Below are 16651 nucleotides of genomic sequence, written 5' to 3' on the forward strand. Positions count from 1 at the left end.
GCGGGTCTGGATCCCCCAATCCTCTGAGTCATTCACCATCTCTGACCGAAAAGAAGCAGCTGCTGCACTAATTTTACTGATTGTAATTGCTGGGGCCTGTGATGATCACATGAGGGAAAGCATTGCTTTCTGGGAAATGCCAAACTAGGAAGAACAGAAACACAAAACAGAGCAACCCCCCCCCCCCCCCCCCCTTCAAACAAATGGATTTTTGGCAGTTTCAAAACTGGGATAGACAGGTAAGTAATGCGTTATGCTTCTGCAGAAGATTCATTTTTTTTTTACCTCTACCTGGAGTTCCCCTTTAAAAAAACAAAAATGATAATCTTGTTGTATCCAGAATTTTGCATAAATCGCACCAAAATTTGGGGGTATGTGTATTATTACGTGTTTCAAACACATCCTATGGGTCACAAGACTAGGGGAGTGGCCTTGCAGGAAAGGGGCGTGTCTCTATGGTAAGGGTGTGGCTTTTAATTTTAAAATATAATATAGATTTCTAAGTCTGCCTCTAGCTAGTTAGGTGTGCCAAATTTCTCAAGCGGCATGAGCAATTATGATTGATTAGGAACATCCAAACCTTGCAGTTGTTTTAAGGGGGTACTCTGGAAAAAACCCCTTTTTTTTTTACAAATCAACTGGCCCTAGAAAGTTAGATTTATAATGTACTCCTGTTTAAAAATCTCCAGACTACCAGTACTCATCAGCTGCTGCATGCCCTGCAGGAAGTGGTGTATTCTCTCCAGTCTGACACAGTGCTCTATGCTGCCACCTCTGTCCATGTCAGGAACTGTCCAGAGCAGCAGCAAATCCCTACAGAAAACCTCTCCTGCTCTGGACAGTTCCTGGCATGGACAGATCCCTTACAGAAGGTTCCATTCACTGACAGTAAGCAGGTCCCTTCTGATAATAATTTACTATGCACCTTTGCTGCCATCTCGTTATTTAGCTCCTCACTGCTTTTTTTTTTAGATTCTTTCTGATCAGACAAAAACAAAAAGTCTGTCCGTTGACCAGCTGCTCGCCGTCTCATCGCATTACCTGTTTGTACTTTCTATAGCAGCGTTGTATGACGGCCGCAGCCACATCCTGCTGTTCCCGCAACGGACGACCCTAGAATGACAGGAAACATATTGCATTACAACATATGGGGCCCCCCACTCTCTACAGCTATGTGATATCATAGGGACCCCTATTGGACCCAGTGTGCCCCCATACCAGCTCCATGCACGGGGCATTGGGTTTGGTCACACGTGGCTGAGGGGTTTCTGCAGTGGATATCATGGTAGCAGACTAGAAGCTACCTGCTGGGATGTGCCGCACCATACCTGGCTGACTGTACGGCCACGCTGTACTGAACAGGGGCTGTAGGGGGCGCCCAGCTGCACAACTAACCTTGTACTTCCTGAACACGGTCTGGACGAGTTTGGCCGCCTCGTAGAGTTCTCTCTGTTCATGGTCGGACAGGGTAAGCTGGGCAAATTCATTCTCCACCTTCTCATTGGTGGAGGCACTGAGGAATTCTGACCAATCAGCAGCGGAGGGCAGACTGGGCTTCTCAAAGGTGGTTTCACTCATGGGGGAACAGGCAGGACTGAGGCTGGGGTTAGAGGAAGGAGTCAGGGGTTCACTATAGAGCGACCTGTACGAGACGAGGACACCGTTATACAAAGCTGGTATAACCTGGGCATGTTCTGTATGTAGTGCTAGGGAGCATGCTGGTATAACCTGGGCATGTTCTGTATGTAGTGCTATGGAGCATGCTGGTATAACCTGGGCATTTTCTGCATATAGCGCTATGGAGCATGCTGGTATAACCTGGGTATCTCCTGTATATAATTATATATATGTACAGCTGGTATAACCTAGGTATATACTGTATTTAATTATATATGAACAGCTGGTATAACCTGGGGATCTCCTGTATATAATTATATATGTACAGCTGGTATAACCTGGGTATATACTGTATATAATTATATATGTACAACTGGTATAACCTGGGTATATACTGTATTTAATGATATATGTACAGCTGGTATAACCTAGGGATCTCCTGTATATAATAATATATATGTACAGCTGGTATAACCTGGGTATATCCTGTATATAATTATATTTATGTACAGCTGATATCACCTGGGGATCTCCTGTATATAATAATATTTATGTACAGCTGATATCACCTGGGGATCTCCTGTATATAATTATATACGTACAGCTGGTATATCCTGGGGATCTCCTGTATATAATTATATATGTACAGCTGGTATAACCTGGGTATATAGTGTATATAATTATATATGAACAGCTGGTATAACCTGGGTATATACTGTATACAATTATATATGTACAGCTGGTATAACCTGGGTATATACTGTATATAATTATATATGGACAGCTGGTATAACCTGGGTATATACTGTATATAATTATATATGGACACCTGGTATAACCTGGGTATATACTGTATATAATTATATATTTACAGCTGGTATAACCTGGGTATATACTGTATATAATTATATATGAACAGCTGGTATAACCTGGGTATATACTGTATATACTGTAAGTATATATGTACAGCTGGTATAACTTGGGTATATACTGTATATAAGTATATATGTACAACTGGTATAACCTGGGGATCTCCTGTATATAATTATATATGGACAGCTGGTATATCCTGGGGATCTCCTGTATATAATTATATATGTACAGCTGGTATAACCTGGGGATCTCCTGTATATAATTATATATGTACAGCTGGTATATCCTGGGGATCTCCTGTATATACTTATATATATGTACAGCTGGTATATTATACATCTCCTGTATATAGTGACATGGTGTATACAATGACAATGCCCCGGTAATAACGTACCGTATCTGTGCAGCGCTAGGTAAGTGATCAACATCAGCAAGATAACTGGCCAGCCAGCTCATGGTGGTGCTAAACGCTGCGGTGTCCGCCCTCTCTGCCAGGGGAGACTCCATGGGGACAAAGTTCTCCCTCTTGATCCGGTCGGGTGTAGCTTCAATGATCTGTTCTGCCAAATTCATCATATTCACCTGAATGAGGGAAAAAGGGGAAATCTTACGATTTGCGTAAGCTTTATGTGTGAGAGGCAAGCATTGTATAGGGAGGTGTGTGACTGTATACTCTTACCCTGGCAGAGGATATAGCACATATACTCACCCCACTGACACAATGGGAAATCATTGGGAGTTCGGCCTCTTAAGCTGCACCCCGCGGTGCTAAAGTCGCAGACTGGTTTTATCTACAATCAATAGGCGACACTGAAGCGCCTGAATACAGAGAGCTGGAGCTCCAGACGTGCCAGGCTGCTGCACAACAAGCTTTATATACCACCCTATATACTGCCCTATATACCGCCCCGGGGCCTGGTAACTCAATGGCTCTGTCTGTTCTAGAGAAGTGCCCATCACATATGAGGCACCATTACTGCCCCCTCCCTAAATTACATTGTTATTAGATGCAAAAGAGGAGCCCGCGGAGCCTCATCTAAGAGTCTCGAAACACAGGACTAGCCAGATATCCCTCCGGGAAGGACCTAGCCAAGCCCAGATTCCTGCTCCACACTGATGAGGGGCAACACCCCGAAACAACTGTATGTGGATGGATACCTGGCCTTGGTTTTTCCCTGGTCATTACATTGACTTATATGGTGGATTTGGTGGTTTCCTTACAGAAGCCGCCCCTTGGCTAGGTCCTTGGCTAGGTCAAAGGGTGTAAAATTTAGACTGGTGCAAACTGCCCACAGCAACCAATCACAGCTCAGCTTCCAGCTCTGGTGAAAGAAAAGAGGAGCCGTAATTGGTTGCTGTGGGCAGTTTGCACCAGTCTAAATTTTACACCCTTTGATATATCTCCCCCATTGAGTTTATCAGCAACTTGACCTCAGATTAATCCCAGCATTAAAAAGAAGCTACAATGCTACAAAGCCATCTCAGAAGGGATGGGGGAGGAGGGGGAGACAGAGAAAAACTCACACAGATTTTTGTGTCTAGAGCAGAAAGCAGCAGCTCAGAACTGGGGGAAGGAGACGGAACTAATAATAACAAGTATGGAAGGAATTGTTAGTCTCACCATGGGCAGCAACATATCATGTTTGAGTGAAATACCCCTTTAAAATCCGGGCACTACCCCAGGGGAAGAGCGATACATGTGGCAGAATTTTGGACGATATACAGTATATCCAGTGGCGTAACGACCAGGGTCGCAGCGAGGGCCCCCCCTTGCCACTGCACTGCTTCTCCCTTAAATTACTCTTGTGACCGCAAGCATTGTTTTGCATGCAGTCACAAGAGCGGGCTCGTCCGGGCTCCCGGCTCAGTGAGCTCCCTGTGCTGCCTGGGGCCCTGATTTCCGGCACAGGAAGCGCACGTCAGAGACGCTTCCAGTCCTGAAGTCCCAGCCCCGGCGTACAGGGAGCTCACTGATGCGCGGCGCTGCCGGGGATAGGACGGGACAGGGGAGCGGGTTGTCAGGTGAGTTTGTGTGTTTTTTTTTTAATTCTGCTAAGCATAGAGGAAGGGGGGGGGGGGGCATCTGTAAGGGATGGGAGAGGGGGGCATCTGTAAGGGGGGAGAGGGGGGCATCTATAAGGGGGGGAGAGGGGGGCATCTGTAAGGGGGGAGAGGGGGGCATCTGTAAGGGATGGGAAAGTGTAAGAGCTGCCATGTGTAGGAGCTGCCATGTGTAGGAGCTGCCATGTGTAGGAGCTGCCATGTGTAGGAGCTGCCTGTAAGGGCACGGCTATCTATGTAGTTATTATTTCAGGTTGACAGAAGAATCCCCTCCATCTCCAGGATGGCGCTCTGTCCCATTAGTAGGATACTAGAAGAATGGCTTTAATACAACTTCTATAATAAATGTGGAAACCTTCATAATCGTCCATTAGTGTCTGGCTCCGGAGATCTGCCCGGCAGACGCCGCGGACCCCCTCACGCCCTTGGCTGTCTCGCTGCAAAGTTTTCCTATTTGATGAATTTAGCAAGAAAAATGAAACATCTACAAGGCCGAGCGGCTGAATGTAATCTTGACAAGAACAGCAAGGATTTATTTACTGTAAAGTTGTGAAGTGGCGCTATGGAAGATGCTGGCACATAGAGGGCATTCATCACCCAGCCCGGCCGCTGTCTCAGGAGGAGATAATGAACTCCAATGATCAATCTGCAACCACTTGGATGAAGCCGCTGCCAGATTTAACAGCATTTGCTGTGAGTGCTGATCAAACAACGACAGCGGGAAGCCTGACCTGGGCTGGAATCTACATCCAGGGCGGTGGCACTGTGCGGCTGGGTGAGACCACACAGAAAGCTCTAGGATACACTACACTTACAGGGGCTGCCCACTAGGGCTTCTTACATGTAGCCCCAATACATCTACCTCACAATCACTTTTATCCTAGATCTCCAGTCCATGGTGTTTGCTGTGCCCTAGGCCTGCTTGTCCAAGAAGACATCTTTAAATGTAACATGGCTGCCCCAATGGTTTTCCACCTTTTTCATGGAGATAGGATTGAACCGTGGTGGAAAATAATGCTCAAAGAAAGAGGGTGATGGTTCCCTTGCACATGGCTGGGACCTCTGGTAGCAGAAACTGGTACGGATGTTAGGCCTCCTCACGAAGAACTCTACCACTCTATGGGTCACGGACATGTGGTCAAGAACCCGGCCCCTACCTGGAGGTCATCCATGTGTTGTAAGCAGTCTTCGTTCTCCATGTTTTCTCTGTAAGACAGTAGATCGGCGTCCACCATTTCCCTCTCAGACATCATCAGGACGCTCATCTGTTCCCTCTGACGCAGTCTATGTCCCACGACATCCTTCCCCATTCCCACGGCCTTCGATGTTCCGGTGACCTGCCCCAGGTAGAGCTCCTTCTGGCTCCACTTCAGCCCTGCGCTAGCTCTGTATGCCGAGGGATCTGGCGTGCGCTGGGGGAGCTCTCGGGTGAAGTGGCGCATGTCCTCCCCGTGGGGCGACTCCGACATCAGCTGCTTGGAGCTGGAGCTCTGCTTCCTGATGGTGGACTGCTCCAGGCTCAGGGCCGTGGCGATCACCTTCTCCTGCCTCACCTGGAAATATTCTGGGTTCAACTTGTGTTTTTTAGCAGCTGGGTAATCTTTAGGGTTTTCACTACTGTAGTAATTGGACGGTTCCGACCTGGGTCTCCTCAGTTCTGTAAGCAGGAAAGAAAAATGTTCAAAAATCTAATCATCCATATAGTGGTCTGTCTGTCTGTCTGTCATATCTCCTATCTATCTTTTCTTCTATACAATTCTACAACAACCAATCCCCGTGACACACAGTCTAACTCCTATTCTCATTACAGGATGTTAGATATTCCATTGGCTCTCGGTGATCACATGACTCCAGTTCTGTACCGTAATTAAAGGGGTACTCCGGCGGGGGGGTCATTTTTTTCCTGACACCGGCAAGGAGGTGGCCGAGGGAAACAACGTCCACTCACCTCCCCAGTTCAAGCGGACGATACGTCTCAGGTCCACTCAGTCAGTCAGTGACAGAGGCGGGAGTGGACGCCGTTTCCCTCAGCCACCTACTCCCCGGTGTCAGGAAAAAAATGTCCCTGCGCCGGACTACCCCTTTAAGCAGAGTTTCTTGCTCCCTGGTTTTTTCTTTTCGAGATAACGTTTATATATTTTTCATTTACATTTTACTACCAGCCATAAAGCGAATGTTTCGATGCTTGAACGGTGGCAGAAAATGCCCAGTGGCACAGTCATCCTGCAGCAACTAAACTTCACCTCGTCCTGGTAGAGCAACATAACTATGGGAAACTCGGAGGGCTGCTGTGTATTATGTTTCATACAGGAAAGTTTCTAAGGGTCCCTTATGCCCTGGAAGGCCCAGCCTGTTCTTGAATTACATAGCGTGTAATACTACATTCCCCCTGCAGAGGTCACTGCAGAGAAAACGCAAGGCTAAGTGATCCCAGCTGATCATCAGAGATCAAAGCCTCTTCAAACTCCTTAATTTATTTTCTTTTTTTGGGAGGCCCACTGCTTCCACCTCTTCCTTATTCTTACCTGCATTAACATTTGAGATAATGGTGACGCCCTTCTGAGGCTCCTGTGGGTTGATAGCCTCGCTCTGCCACTGGTTTAGCCAGCTGTCTGCACTGGCCTCAGCACCTGGGGAGCATTGCAGCCGGGGATTCTGCCCCATCTGGGACTGTTCTTCCCTTTGTAACTGTTCTAGACACTCTGCAAGCTTCACATGGCCCCGGGACCGGGCGATGGACAGAGGAAGCCTGCCCAGAGAGTCAGGGATGGAGATGGCCCGCCGGTCCCATTTATACAGCACTACGGCAGCTTCGGTGTGACCCAGTGCACAGGCCCACATCTGGGAAAGAAAGGATAAGATGGAGGTTAGTATGACAGTGGCTCAGACCTCGTTCACACTGTACATGGTGGCTGCTGCATCCTGGTGAACAGGAGTTTTTGAAATTTAGAACTTTTTGACTCCATTGACCTCACTTGTGAAAATCTATCATGTAGGGATTATGACTGGGTGGGGCGTATATGAACGAGGCATAAGACGTATAGATACATATATACAGCATAGGCATTGCTGTGGTCTTACCAGAGGAGTACATGAGAAATGATCGACATTTAAAGGATCCACCTCCAGTTCCAGATCGATGCTGTCAGCGTGCTTTGTTCTGTAGACAGACATGGAAAACGCCATCAGTTCACAGTCATTGATGATCATAATAACAGAGGAGACTGGGATATACCAAGCCCTAAAATATTGGGGGTCATCTGCTATGCCAGGGGCGGGGAACCAATTCCATCATGCCTGGACAGCCAAAGCTGAAGGAATTGTAGTTTTACAACAGCTGAAGGGCGAAAGGTTCCCCATCCCTATGCTATATGTGCCTATTGCAGTGTCTGGAGCCGTGCCGCCATACACTACAGTTACCCTCTTACTGAATGGTCGTAATATTAAATAGGAGACCCTGAGTTTAGTATAGTAATGCCCTAAAAGTGTTGATGACAAAAAAGTTTTAGAAACACCATAATAGCATAATAGTCATTTATATCAGATGAACAAAAGAACCCAAAGACTCATGAAACCTGAAACTGTACAAAAAGAAAAAAAAAAAATCCCATCGGATGACAGCTCCACTTGTAGAAATCAGCCCATCGCGGCAATAAAATGAGAAGCTTTGCACAACACCTCTAGGTGGCAGCACCTGCACTGCAGAGTAATGTACAAGCGGATAAGTATTGATAGGTTGTGATATATTGATGATATAATTATCGGATTCCAGTTCATCTCAGTTGTCGTCCGTGTATTGGAAGCAGAATGCGTCATCTATAGGACGATCACCCGATATATATACACTACCGTTCAAAAGTTTGGGGTCACATTGAAATGTCCTTATTTTTGAAGGGAAAGCACTGTACTTTTCAATGAAGATAACTTTAAACTAGTCCTAACTTTAAACCAATCCCCTCTATACATTACTAATGTGGTAAATGACTATTGTAGCTGCAAACGTCTGGTTTTTGGTGCAATATCTACATAGGTGTATAGAGGCCCATTTCCAGCAACTATCACTCCAGTCTTCTAATGGTACAATGTGTTTGCTAATTGGCTCAGAAGGCTAATTGATGATTAGAAAACCCTTATGCAATCATGTTCACACATCTGAAAACAGTCTAGCTTGTTACAGAAGCTACAAAACTGACCTTCCTTAGAGCAGATTGTGTTTCTGGAGCATCACATTTGTGGGGTCAATTAAACGCTCAAAATGGCCAGAAAAAGAGAACTTTCATCTGAAACTCGACAGTCTATTCTTGTTCTTAGAAATGAAGGCTATTCCATGCGAGAAATTGCTAAGAAGATTTCCTACAACGATGTGTACTCCCTTCAGAGGACAGCACAAACAGGCTCTAACCAGAGTGGAAAAAGAAGTGGGAGGCCGCGTTGCACAACTAAGCAAGAAGATAAGCACATTAGAGTCTCTAGTTTGAGAAACAGACGCCTCACAGGTCCCCAACTGGCACCTTCATTAAATAGTACCCGCAAAACACCAGTGTCACCATCTACAGTGAAGAGGCGGCTGTGGGATTTTGGCCTTCAGGGCAGAGTGGCAAAGAAAAAGCCATATCTGAGACCGGCCAATAAAAGAAAAAGATTAAGATGGGCAAAAGAAGACAGAGATTGGACAGAGGAAGACTGGAAAAAAGTGTTGTGGACGGATGAATCCAAGTTTGAGGTGTTTGGATGACAAAGAAGAAGGTTTGTGAGATGCAGAAGAAATGAGAAGATGCTGGAAGAATGCCTGACGCCATCTGTTATACATGGTGGAGGTCATGTGATGGTCTGGGGTTGGTGCTGGTAAGGTGGGAGATTTGTACAGGGTAAAAGGGATTGTTAATAAGGAAGGCTATCACTCTGCACCGCCATGCCATACCCAGTGGGCAGCGCTTGGTTGGAGCCAATTTCATCCTACAACAGGACAATGACCCTAAACACCTCCAAATTGTGCAAGAACTATTTCCAGCAGAAGCAGCAGCTGGTATTCTATCATAGGTAATGGAGTGGCCAGCGCAGTCACCAGATCACCACCCCATTGTGGGAGCAGCTGGACCGTATGGTACGCCAGAAGTGCCCATCCAACCAATCCAACTTGTGGGAGCTGCTTCTAGAAGCGTGGGGGGCAATTTCTCCAGCTTACCCCAACAGATTAATAGCTAGAATGCCGAAGGTGTGCAATGCTGGAATTGCTGCACAAGGAGGATTCTGGGACGGAAGCAAAGTGTGATGGAAGAACAATGTTATTTCACATACAAATCAGTATTTCTAACCTTGTCAATGTCTTGTCTCTATTTTCTATTCATTTCACAACGTACGGTGGTGAAGAAGTGGGACTTTTCATGGAAAACACTAAATTGTTTGAGTGACCCCAAACTTTTGAACGGTAGTGTATATTACAGCCCAGGACATGTATATTACAGCCCAGGATATGTATATTACAGAACAGCGTATCCCAGCCTTGGCCCATCACACTTACCTCCACTTGATGAGGGTCTGGATGAGGGTGGCGTATCCCTGTGCAGCAGCGAGGTGAAGCAGGGTCATTCCTCTAAACGTCTTGGAATGAATCAGGTGCTTGGATTTTGCCCAACAGGCCCGACCCATCATCTTCTCACATACAACCACCACCCGACTCTCAAAACAACTTCCTATAGAGCCAGGACCAGCAGCACACTGTGAGGGGGACACCGAAAATATCATTGTTATTATATAGGATGACAGGGATCCACATTCCAGTCCAGTTATAATTAGTATATATTCCTGTATATAGGAGCAGTATTATAGTAGTTATATTCTTGTATATAGGAGCAGTATTATAGTAGTTATATTCCTGTATATAGGAACAGTATTATAGTAGTTATATCCCTGTATATAGGAGCAGTATTATAGTAGTTATATCCCTGTATATAGGAGCAGTATTGTAGTAGTTATATTCCTGTATATAGGAGCAGTATTATAGTAGTTATATCCCTGTATATAGGAGCAGTATTATAGTAGTTATATCCCTGTATATAGGAGCAGTATTATAGTAGTTATATCCCTGTATATAAGGGGCAGTATTATAGTAGTTATAGGGATCAGTATTATAGTAGTTATATTCCTGTATATAGGAGCAGTATTATAGTAGTATATTCTTGTATATAGGAGCAGTATTATAGTAGTTATATTCTTGTATATAGGGGCAGTATTATAGTAGTTATATTCTTGTACATAGGGGTAATGTTACCTGTGCTTGGCTCCCCCCACTGTTGGCTCCGCCTCCATTGCCTCCTCCCACACTTTGTTTGTGCTGCTGGGATCCCGTCATCTCAGCCATTCTCCTCTCCATCTGCTCCAGGCGTTCCAGAATCGACATTCTAAACTGGTTATCTAGAAATAGTGGGAGACAATACAAGTGTTTAGTTGATATGTTTCTATTGTCGGCATTAGTACTGTGCAGGTAACTAAGAGAAGGGGTGTTCTCTGGAATATTGACCCTATATAGTGTTACTGCAGATGTATGCATATAAAGTAAGTTCAGTATGAATAGATATATAATAAATTGATCTGGGGGCTGCGTTCACACTACGTATATTTCAGTCAGTATATTTCAGTCAGTATTGCAACCAAAACCAGGAGTGGATTAAAAACACAGATCTGTTCACATAATGTGAAAATTGAGTGGATGGCCGCCATTTAATGGCAAATATGTCAGGAACCGGTGACACCAGACACACAGAGACAGTGAGCCCTAAGCTCAGCCCCGCCCACTGTCCTCTACCTACTTGTCACAATCCGCCCTAGGATGGCGGCGAGCAACTGGGCGGCAGTCCCTGCACTGGCTAGGTGGGACACAAAGACAAGACAGACAGACAAAACACAATAAAGAATAGTCGACAGTCCGGGTCACAACAATCAGGCAGCACAGTACAAAATCACAATCCTATAATCAGAGTCAACAAACAAGCGATATGGTCAGGGGCAGGCGGCTAGCAAGGATAGTCAGAACACAAAGCAGTAGTCAGGAGATGCAAAGAAACAGAATCCACAAGCAGGCAGAGACTAATGGTGCGTTTACACAGAGAGATTTATCTGACAGATTTTTTAAGCCAAAGCCAGGAACAGACTATAAACAGGGTGCAAGTCATAAAGGAAAGACTGAGTTTCCCTGTCTTTTCAAATCCATTCCTGACTTTGGCTTCCAAAATTGGTCAGATAAATCTGCCTGTGTAAACGCACCATAAGTCAATAACCAGCAATGATATCCCAGACTGAGGAGGTTATATAGGAGGTCAGGGTTCTGATCCAGAACATAATTGGACCATCCCCCTGATCTCCAAGCACAGACAGCTGAGAACAACACAGATCCACTGGCAGGAAGACCTGTCAGTCACAGCAGAACCAAAACACAGATTAACCCTGACATGCCCAGCCAGAACTCAGCAGGTGAAGTCGGGTGTGTCTCCCAACCCAGGTGAGCAATAAACCAGAGTTCACACACAGCAAAACAAAACACAGAAACAGGATACAAGAAAATCAGTGCCTTCTCGGCCGAACAGCACGAGCAGAGGGGCGCATAATGCTCTGCAGAGATACCATCCTGACAAAATATTTGCTGTTATTTTAGAACAACGGCTGTTATATTGAAATAATGGCCGTTATTTACTGTTATATGGCGGCCATCCACTCAATTTCAACATTGTGTGAACAGATCCTTTCTGTGTTTTTAATCCACTCCTGGTTTTGGTTGCAATACTGACTGAAATATACGTAGTGTGAACGCAGCCTTAAGAGTACAAAAGAACTGAAGTGGTTCTGTGCACTTACCAATATACTGTATATAGAATAAGAACAAAATAATCTCTAGCTAAAGTATTAATGTGCAAGTTATAGCGTGCATCCAACCCCTGAGGATGAGGTCTTATATACAGTAGAATGATAGATTACTGTACTTATCCCAGGGAAAACCGCATACAATGATAGGTGGCATACTGTGAAAGGAAGTTGTACTGTGCATGGTACTGTTTCTAAAGAATGACCAATCAGTTACTGGGACAGAGAGGTGTTACTGTGCACTTGACTATAGAGGTATACGCTATATATTCAATGGGCAGCTCCAGGTTCTGGGACCATCCTGGGACACAGTGTCTCTGCGGCTGACCACTAGTTGTGGTGACCGTCACAGGAAGTGACAGCTATTGTAGTGGCTGCCGATTGGCTGATGGCATGAAGGGGCATGGAGGAGACGGGGATGTATTGTTGGGGTTCTGTCACTGGTCCATGTGAATATACTGAGATGTAGGAGTAGGTGCCGGGTGTAGATCACCCAAAAAACTTTCAGAGGTGTGCGCCTACTGATAAATCCTATGCCAGCTTACAATGTGGGGGTTTGCTTAAAGGGGTTTTCCATGCAGATCCACAGAACAGGTCATCAATCACTGATCGCGACATGTGCCAAGTATGCAGCACCCGCAGTACACAGTGAATGAGGCCGGAAGCAGTCAGCTCCATTTACTGTGTACTGTTGTTGTCATCTTAGTAAATTCTCCCCTTTAAGGATAGCTCCTTAAGTCTATGCCAACAAGCTTCCCTCCAGAAGGAATAGAGCTTCCTGCTTCCTTCTTCCTGCAGGACATAGAGCAGCTGATAAGTACTGGAAAAGTTGAGATGTTTAAATAGAATTAAATTACAGATCTGTATAACTTTCTGACACCTGTTGATTTGAAAGAAAACGTTTTTTTTTGCCGGAGTACCCCTTTAATCCTAAAGGGGTCATCTATTGACTCTAATAGGGGGCACCAGAGAGTGAGCTCTCTTCTTTCTGGTTGGCCACTTTGCATCTTTATTCCCAGTAGAGCAATGCATGGCCTATAAGACTGTGCACGTTGGTTGCTTTCCTCAAGGAGAAGCGTCACCCCCCTCTATCACCACCTAAAGTTTATAAGTGATGGCAGAGAATCATTACACACCCAAACCCAAACCTCCTGAGCAAATGAGGCTTCAGTGTGTGATTTCTGCCTTAGCAACGTCCCTCCCTGCCCCTCTCTGCAGCATCTCGCTCTGTCACCGTCCTTCTTCATTCACACAATGTATAATGCCACAGATATGGAAGTTCTCAGATATAGCGCATAGTGTATAGTTTCACGTATTCACTGTGGATTTCACTCTGTGCAACACAAGAAGATTCTCCTACAGATCTATGGTGCAAAAAAAAAGGTGCCACGTCTGACCCGGCCACCTTGAGTGTCCGCCATGCTTTATAAAGGGTCACTGTGTTATCTAGTATCTAGGGCAGGGGGGTCAAACTCAGGCCCTCCAGCAGTAGCTTTAGCTTTGGCTGTCCAGGCATGATGGGAATTGTTGTTTTGCAACAGCTGGAGGGATGAGTTTGACACCTGTGGTATATAGTAGAAACATAGAAGATTGTCGGCAGAAAAAGACCACTGGGTCCATCTAGTCTGCCCTTTTAGTATTTTCTTTCTTATTATCTTAGGATAGATTTATGTTTATCCCAGGCGTGTTTAAATTGTGTTATTGTAGATTTACCAACCACCTCTGCTGGAAGTTTGTTCTAGGTATCTACTACTCTTTCAGTAAAATAATATTTTCTCACGTTGCTTCTGATCTTTCCCCCAACTAACCTCTCACTTAATTAGTCCTTTAACATACTTAAAGGTTTCCATCATGTCCCCCCTTTCCCTTCTTTCCTCCAGACTATACAGATACACTAGATGTCACTTTTTTGCATAACTGAAGTATGGAAGCTGCACGGCTGAAGTGTCTCACGGGTTATTGTGTCTGTGTATACCAGATTCTGTGAACCAGTAGGATGTTTACTTTCTTCTGTCCTATCACCTCTTCTATTGCACTCTTTCCACCCAACCACAGCGCACCTTACACAATGGTTAGGAAGTTAGTCCCTTGGGTGAAGGAGGAGTCTTAGTTGAGATTCTGTGGAGAAAGGACGCAGCTCAGATAGCTCTCCACAGTGGTTCTACCTGAGCCCTTGCCCCCTGCCAGGTCCCCCCTAACAAGTCGCAGTCTTAGTCAGTACCCCGCATGGGTAGGACGCAGGACAGAGCCCTCTTACAAACTTCTTTCCAGAAGCATCCACATGCTGTGTGATGCAGCACTAAACCCTTCAGGAGAGGACTAGCCAACAGATCATCTCAACCCACGCCAGGGACTAGGAGTTCTACAGTGCAGGACAGTATCCACTAAAGAGCCAATCAGCTAGGAACTGTCCTGGGTGGAGCAAAGTTACTGGAAAGTCTATGAACTCCATCTTGCAATGCAAGTGTCAGCAGGAAACCTTCAGCACTCTGCTCATCACAGGTAACAAGGTCTGGGGCCTGTGTCACCTATTAGTACGGTTCAGCCAAAGCTTGTGAGCATCAGGTGGTGTGAAGACTATAGGAAATTCAATACACAGGCACAGGTTTTCTTCTTCTTCTTCTACAAGTATTCTTCTATACACTGCAACATCCCGGCAGAGCACATTACCACTTGGGTTGAGACTCTCATGGCACTCTCCTCTCTACTATGCTACCTCAGTACAATCTTATCAACTCTACTACATCCTACTCAGCACTTATCTCATAGATCTGGTGGTTCTATGTTCGTGTATTTATTGGAACTGTATCAAGTGTATCTCAAGATTGTATTACCTGCTGCACATTAACACGTTGTCAACGTTATCAACTGAGTCTGTCATTATTCCTCACCACCTACACAGCATTTGCACCACAACCTTGGGACATTTCCCTTTCTATGGGTGGTGGGTCCTACTATCCAGGAGGGTTACCGTACCACTCTGGCCACCTGTGACATAATCCCAAGGGACCCGGCAGCAACCCGGCAGGACACTGACCACAGAGGAGAAGGGTACAACCGGCCTTACATCTTAAAAGCAGGCGTGCCATCACACCCGTGTGCCCACCAGGCACTGGCATCACGTGACAAAACCCTAAGGTCCGGCTGTATCTCAGCCATCTACCACCGTAGTGGCGTCACACTTCCATCTAGCAAGTGACCAGCCGTCCTACCGCTACAACATCATCCGGGGGTCACCACACACACATCCAGTTGAATCTGCGCGAGCGGCTATAGAGCGATGCTCCATGCTGCACACATCCAGCTGTATCTCTGGCGGCCATAGAGCGATGCTCCATGACGCCCACATCCAGTTTTATCTCTGGCGGCCATAGAGCGATGCTCCATGACGCCCACATCCAGCTGTATCTCTGGCGGCCATAGAGCGATGCTCCATGCTGCACACATCCAGCTGTATCTCTGGCGGCCATAGAGCGATGCTCCATGACGGCCACATCCAGTTATATCTCTGGCGGCCATAGAGCGATGCTCCATGACGCCCACATCCAGCTGTATCTCTGGCGGCCATAGAGCGATGCTCCATGACGCCCACATCCAGCTGTATCTCTGGCGGCCATAGAACTATGCTCCATGCTGCACACATCCAGCTGTATCTCTGGCGGCCATAGAGTGATGCTCTATGCTGCACACATCCAGCTGTATCTCTGGCGGCCATAGAGCGATGCTCCATGCTGCACACATCCAGCTGTATCTCTGGCGGCCATAGAGCGATGCTCCATGACGCCCACATCCAGTTATATCTCTGGCGGCCATAGAGCGATGCTCTATGACGCCCACATCCAGCTGTATCTCTGGCGGCCATAGAGCGATGCTCCATGCTGCACACATCCAGCTGTATCTCTGGCGGCCATAGAGCGATGCTCCATGACGCCCACATCCAGTTATATCTCTGGCGGCCATAGAGCGATGCTCCATGACGCCCACATCCAGTTATATCTCTGGCGGCCATAGAGCGATGCTCCATGACGCCCTCATCCAGTAGTATCTCTGGCGGCCATAAAGCAATGCTCCATGCTGCACATATCCAGTTATATCTCTGGCGGCCATAAAGCGATGCTCCATGCTGCACATATACAGTTATATCTCTGGCGGCCATAAAGCGATGCTCCATGCTGCACACATCCAGCTGTATCTCTGCGAGCGGCTTTGTTGTGTTGATGCTGCAGTCTGGTGCAGTGGGGGA

At 46.2% G+C, this 16651-nt stretch overlaps 1 protein-coding gene across 1 annotated transcript in view; it reads right to left on the reverse strand.

Moving 5' to 3' along the window:
• CAMTA1 (calmodulin binding transcription activator 1) overlaps positions 1-16651 on the reverse strand; it is a 213116-nt gene that overhangs the window by 38406 nt on the left and 158059 nt on the right. The window contains exons 7-14 of the mRNA XM_069948699.1: positions 10823-10965; positions 10073-10269; positions 7633-7711; positions 7077-7392; positions 5709-6208; positions 2885-3072; positions 1396-1642; positions 1042-1113 (exon numbers count right to left, since the gene is read on the reverse strand). Coding sequence (XP_069804800.1) covers positions 1042-1113; positions 1396-1642; positions 2885-3072; positions 5709-6208; positions 7077-7392; positions 7633-7711; positions 10073-10269; positions 10823-10965 — 1742 coding nt within the window. The remainder of the gene's footprint in view (positions 1-1041; positions 1114-1395; positions 1643-2884; positions 3073-5708; positions 6209-7076; positions 7393-7632; positions 7712-10072; positions 10270-10822; positions 10966-16651) is intronic.

This window comes from Dendropsophus ebraccatus, chromosome 12, assembly GCF_027789765.1.
Source record: "Dendropsophus ebraccatus isolate aDenEbr1 chromosome 12, aDenEbr1.pat, whole genome shotgun sequence".
In the NCBI taxonomy this organism is placed as follows: Eukaryota; Metazoa; Chordata; class Amphibia; order Anura; family Hylidae; genus Dendropsophus; species Dendropsophus ebraccatus.